The sequence below is a fragment of the Pezoporus occidentalis genome, unplaced genomic scaffold (assembly GCF_034315485.1).
Source record: "Pezoporus occidentalis ecotype Australia unplaced genomic scaffold, CSIRO_AGI_Poc_V1 ctg1428, whole genome shotgun sequence".
NCBI classification, from domain to species: domain Eukaryota; kingdom Metazoa; phylum Chordata; class Aves; order Psittaciformes; family Psittacidae; genus Pezoporus; species Pezoporus occidentalis.
Genome location: NW_026913239.1, coordinates 4,044 through 9,719, shown reverse-complemented (window position 1 = coordinate 9,719; position 5,676 = coordinate 4,044). Strand labels below are relative to the sequence as shown.

Here is a 5,676-nt window from a genome sequence, read left to right as displayed (position 1 = left end):
AGTCTGGAGAAGAGCAGGCTCAGGGGGGACCTGATCACTCCCTACAACTGCCTGACAGGAGGAAGGAGCCAGGAGGGGCTGGGTTCTGCTCCCAAGGAACAAGGGATGGGACAAGAGGAAACGGTCTCAAGCTGCACCAGGGCAGGTTTAGATGGAGCTGAGGAACAATTACTTCCCCAGAGGGTGCTCAGGCATTGAAACAGGCTGCCCAGGGCAGGGCTGCAGTCACCGTCCCTGCAAGCGTTCACACACCGTGGAGACGAGGTCTTCAGTGCCATGGGTTAGTGGTGGCCTTGGCAGTGCTGGGGAGCTGTTGGACTGGATGAGCCTAAAGGTCTTTTCCAACCTGGCTGATTCTCTGCTTCCATGGTTGGACACAGCCTGCCCACAGCATTCACCTGTCTGCACCCAGCAGCCTGCAGCAGCATTCCCACCACTCCAGGAGTATATAAAGCCACCTGAGCTACCCTCACATCTGGAAGGACTCAAGTCTTCGGAGTTTCACAAGCCTGGCAACACCCAGAGCAAAGGGTGGCTTCAGCAACAAAGCAAGGGCCTTGGGGACAAAGGGGGAATGCTGCCCAGCTCTGCTTTGGGCTGCCTTAAAGCCAGTGGATCTCAGATAAATACAGCAGCAGCAAAGATAAGGAACCACAGAAAAGATCATTCTGCTTTGCACACCCTTTGCTATTAGTCAAGCTGTCCAAACTAGAACTGGATGGAGGACAAGGCAGGGCTAACCCTGTAATAGCTGCGAGACAATTGCCTTTGTGGTTTTGTGTTAGCTGCTGCCGAGTTGCTTTGATAGGTGAGGGATAGATGGTGCTGATGAGCTACATCTGCAGTGCAGGGGCATGAGCAGCCACAGAGCCGTGAGAGGCAGGGCACTGCAGCAGAACCCAGCCCAGACAACCTGCCCCAAGGTCAGTCTCATGCCTGCCCCCTTTTCTTGCAGAGACAACCCAACATGGAGAACTGCACTGAAGACGACGACATGCGGAATAGCATTGCGCTGTTCCAACTTATAGTCTACATCCCAGTGCTCTCTTTGGGGATCCCACCGAACATGATTGCCTTCTGGCTCTTCTGCTGCAAACTCAAGAGATGGACTGAGACCAGGGTGTACGTGATCAACCTCATAGTCGCAGACAGTTGCATGCTCTTTGCCCTGCCTTTCTTGATGTATTTTCATGAATCATAGAATCATAGAATAGTTAGGGTTGGAAAGGACCTTAAGATCATTAAGTTCCAGCCCCCCTGCCACATACTAGTCACCTGTCACCTTCTAGTGTCTGCAGGCCACATACTGAAACCACTGTCCAGACACTGGCCAAAACCCGTATGAAATGACTATTCCCATCACAGAAAACACTTCTCATCCAAACCTTAGATCTGACTGCTTTGTGTCAATACCTTGGCACAGGACCCAGCATAAAAATGGATGAAACCATTCAGGTCACTCAGTTTATCATTTCTGTCCCAGTTTTCTTCGACGGGTTATCCAATGCTCTGACATTAATGGTCTTTCACTGCAAGCAGAGCGCACATCACCAACTTAATCACAGCACATACTGCTTGGTCCTCATTCTGCCTTTTTAAAGAGAGCGAAAGAAACCAGACACAAATTGGGCCTGAACTTAAAAATCATCCATTGCTTAAGGCGGTTCGTGAGTGTTGTCACCCTCGTAGCTGTCAGCAAACACACGGCTATTAACCACCCTTGGAAAGCAAAAGGCTTAGGGTCCCTCTTAGCCCGTTCTCCTTTATGGTGTGCTGTCAATGCTCATGATAGGCAGCACTTACGTGTCCAGGCAAGAGGTGGTCAGCAAGGAAGGCATCTTCTGCTTTCACAAACAGCACAGAGGGCCTTCAAAAACGCTCCTTCCTGTAGGATCCCCTTCTGGGCTTCTGCATCTCATTGGTTACAATGAATGCCTGTCCCAAACAGATGACCAGGAAAATGTTCATTCCTCTGAAGAGAGATGAAGGTTGAGCCATATCAACCTGGTCTCCTACTGTTAACCCAGAAAGCAAACGACTTACTTGTTCTGCAACCCCTGTCACGTTCCTGGTTTCTGCCTGTTGACGTGGGGCACCTTGTCCTATTTCCAGTGAGCTCCAATGAAGCTGTCTGCTCTGAAATACAAAACAGTAACACTTTTGTGCCTATGGCCTCATGGATAGGCCTCGTAGGATAGCAAATAAAAACTGCTGTTGAGATACCATTTGCTACTGGTTTATAACCAAAGAACTTCAGCACAATTTCTTCTTCCCAAGTGCAGAGTTTTCAAATCCAGGAAGGATCACAGACAAGGCACTCTATCAAATAAACTAAACAGCTTCCATGGTGTCAGCCCATCCAGCAGCTGAGCACTGCATAGCTTACTCCTAGTTGGTTTCCAAAACCAGTACGACAGCTGAGCTAAAGCATTTATAGTTGGCATTTCTACACATAGCCAAGCTTGCTGCATATAGAGCTGTATGAAGTGAGTGTTTTTCACTTGTAGGAAGCAAACTGAGGCCTCCGCTGTTCATGTTCTAAGTTAAAAAAGTTAAGTGTTTCTTTTTCTTAAATACAACTTATTCTCTTGACAAATCTTCCCAAGCTGTTGTTTAATTAAGTGATTTATTTTTTCCACTTGCCCACTGGCCTGAGGCCTGTATGGAACATGTAATTGTCAATCTATTTCCAATTTCTTGCTGATTTCTTGTAATAAATTTGCACTGAAATGTGTACCGCGGTCAGAGGAGTTAGTTGCTGGTACCCCAAAACCAGGTATTATTTCACTTAATAGAACCTTAATCACTTGTTTTGCATTATTTGTCCTGCAAGGAAATGCTTCTGGCCACCCTGAGAAAGTATCTGTCGATACCAACAAATATCGATAACCTCCTTTTCTAGGTAATTCAGAAAAATCTATTTGCCACTGTGGTCCCAGATGATTCCCTTTTCCAATTGTCCCTACCTGATTCCTGTTTTCAGTCTTAGGGTTATTTTTCAGACATAGTTGACATTGTTTTGTCACTAATTGCACTATGGTGTATGAATTTCTTCCTATGATCTGTTTGTTTAAATGTTTATACGAGGCATTACTTCCCCATGTAGATTTAGATTAGACATAAGGAAGTTGATCTTCCCTTTGAGGGTGCTGAGGCCCTGGCACAGAGTGCCCAGAGAAGCTGTGGCTGCCCCATCCCTGGCAGTGTGCAAGGCCAGGTTGGACACAGGGGCTTGGAGCAAGCTGCTCTAGTGGAAGGTATCCCTGCCTGTGGCAGGGCTTGGAGCTGGATGAGCTTTGAGGTTCCACCCAACCCAAACCATTCCGTGCTTCTGTGACGTCCTCAAGTCCCCAGCGCTGCCGGGTGGCAGCCCATGATGCTGGCATGCAGTGCCCTGGGCTCGCTGGCAGGTGAGTGCTAGGCCTGGCTCTTGCCCTGGTATTTTGGCTACTGCAGTGGGTGCTGCATGCGAGGAGGGATGTGGGAAGAGGCTCTGATCTGGCTGAGGTGACATGGTCATGCTGGGACCTGGGCTTCCCACCCAGGAACCCTGTGGGCAGGGACTGTGGCTTTGTCACTGCTGTCATTGCAAAGCAGGGCATCCCCTATCCAAGGAGGTTGTGTTGTTCTCTGCTCCCTTGCCACTTCTGCCTAGGACACCCCTTAGCTGCAGACCAGCAGCGCTGCTCTGCCTCCCTTTGGCTGCATGCACTCGGTCCAATGTTTCCTATATTCCAGACTGGGAAATACTCCATGTACTCGGGGAAAGCCTGAGAGTCCCCTTTCAATCCTCCCCTCCAGGGCATCCTCTCCTCAACACGCTATTGATTCCTGAATCCTGGAATCCCAGACTGGGTTGGGTTGGAAGGGACTTTAAAGCTCGTCCAGCTCCAAGCCCTGCCACGGGCAGGGCCCCCTTCCACTAGAGCAGCTTGCTCCAAGCCCCTGTGTCCAACCTGCCCTTGAACACTGCCAGGGATGGGGCAGCCACAGCTTCTCTGGGCACCCTGTGCCAGCGCCTCAGCACCCTCACAGGGAAGAGCTTCTGCCTAAGAGCTCACCCTAGTCTCCCCCCTGTCAGGTTAAAGCCATTCCCCTTGCCCTGTCCCTACATCCCTTGTCCCAGGCCCCTCTCCAGATTTATTGTAGGCCCTGTTAGGTAACGTCCTAGTAAGGCCTCCCTGGAGCCTTCTCTTCTGCAGGTTGAACATCCCCAGCTCTCTCAGCCTTTGTTCACCAGAGATATGCTCCAGGCCTTAGAGCATCTTTGTGACCCTTCGTAAGCCCATCATTGTAGGATCATAAGAGAATAGAGGCTGGAAGGGACTCCAGCAGGTCATCAGGAACAGGGTCAGAGCAAGTGGTTCAAGACTTGATTCAATCTGAGCTGGAAATCCCCAAGGCCAGAGACTGCACAGCCTCTCTGGGTGACCTGATGCAGCACTTGACTGAGCCTACGGAAACAAGGTTTCCTTCTCTCCTGGCTGAACCTCTCCTCTGTCACTTTCCCCCATTGCCTTTTGTCCTCCCACCAGGCACCATGGTGAGGAGCCTGGCTCTGTATTCTCCGTGTCCTCCTTGCCGCTACAGGCAGCCAGTCCCTGACAGCTTTCCCCTCCCAAGATCTCAGGTCTCCATCAGCCTTCCCTTCTCTGGGCTGGACAAGCCCAGCTCCCCCAGCCTCTCCCCACAGGCACCGTGATCCAGTCCCTGCCTGTCTTGAGGGCCCATCGATAAACTCACTCTTGCTTGCCAATAGCATTCCTGAATTGGGGATCTGAAACCTGGATGGAGCATTCCAGATCATCCCTTCCCTTGTTCTCCTGCCATGCTCCTGGTCATACAGCCCGCAATGCTGCTGTCCTCCCTTGCTGCCAAGGCACACACTGCCTCCTGTCCAGCTCCTGCCCACACAGACCTTTCCCATGGGCTGTTCTCAGCCAGGCAGCCCCAGCCTGTGCCACTGCAGGGCAGTCCCCTGCAGGGTCCCCTGTGTCCCCTCCTCTCCTGCCCAGGACACCCTGAGAGGTCTGCAGCCCCCCCATGCCATCCCATCTCCCCACACCAGCACAACAGCCCCGGCCCTTGGGTTTCTCAAGAGCTCTTCCTGCTCCTGGCATGGAGCAGGCATCCCAGAGCTGGAGCAGCCAGAAAGCTGATTTCATTCCCCTTCATTCCTGCCATGTGAGGACACATCACAAGAGAAGAAGTTGCTGCAGGATGGTTTATTGTACTTAAATTGAATGAAAGACCTCCATTGACACAAAGTCTATAGGTCAGACAAGGGGGGCAGATACTGAAGTAGCAGGGGATGAAAACTGATATGTCTTTGAAGACAACAACATCACAAGTGGAAAAAGAAAATCAACTGGAAAGCAGAAAAGACAGACTTGGCCTGGCATGACCTACGCTTGGAGCCCTTTGCCAAGGACAGCAGGCAGTGTATGACTGCTGAAACACATCCAGTCACCATCTTCCTCAGAGCATTCTTGAGCTCCTGGTTCCTCAGGCTGTAGATAAGGGGGTTCACTGCTGGAGACTGCGGGATACAATGATCTAAGACCATGGTCAAAGCTGGAGTCAAGTCACTGAGGACAGAAGGACAAAATTCAAGTTAATATCATAATATTCTTGTAATAGCTGCAAGCTTTGAAATGATACAGACTGGCAGGAAGC

At 50.6% G+C, this 5,676-nt stretch overlaps 1 protein-coding gene across 1 annotated transcript; it reads left to right on the top strand.

The window, feature by feature from the left end:
* The first annotated feature begins 922 nt into the window (after positions 1-922).
* LOC134159249 (G-protein coupled receptor 35-like) lies at positions 923-2,520 on the top strand. The gene is made up of 3 exons (XM_062609988.1): positions 923-1,182; positions 1,484-1,496; positions 1,566-2,520. The coding sequence occupies exons 1-3, from the start codon at positions 968-970 to the stop codon at positions 1,929-1,931; spliced, it is 594 nt and encodes a 197-aa protein (XP_062465972.1). The 5' UTR covers positions 923-967; the 3' UTR covers positions 1,932-2,520.
* The last annotated feature ends 3,156 nt before the right edge of the window (positions 2,521-5,676 follow it).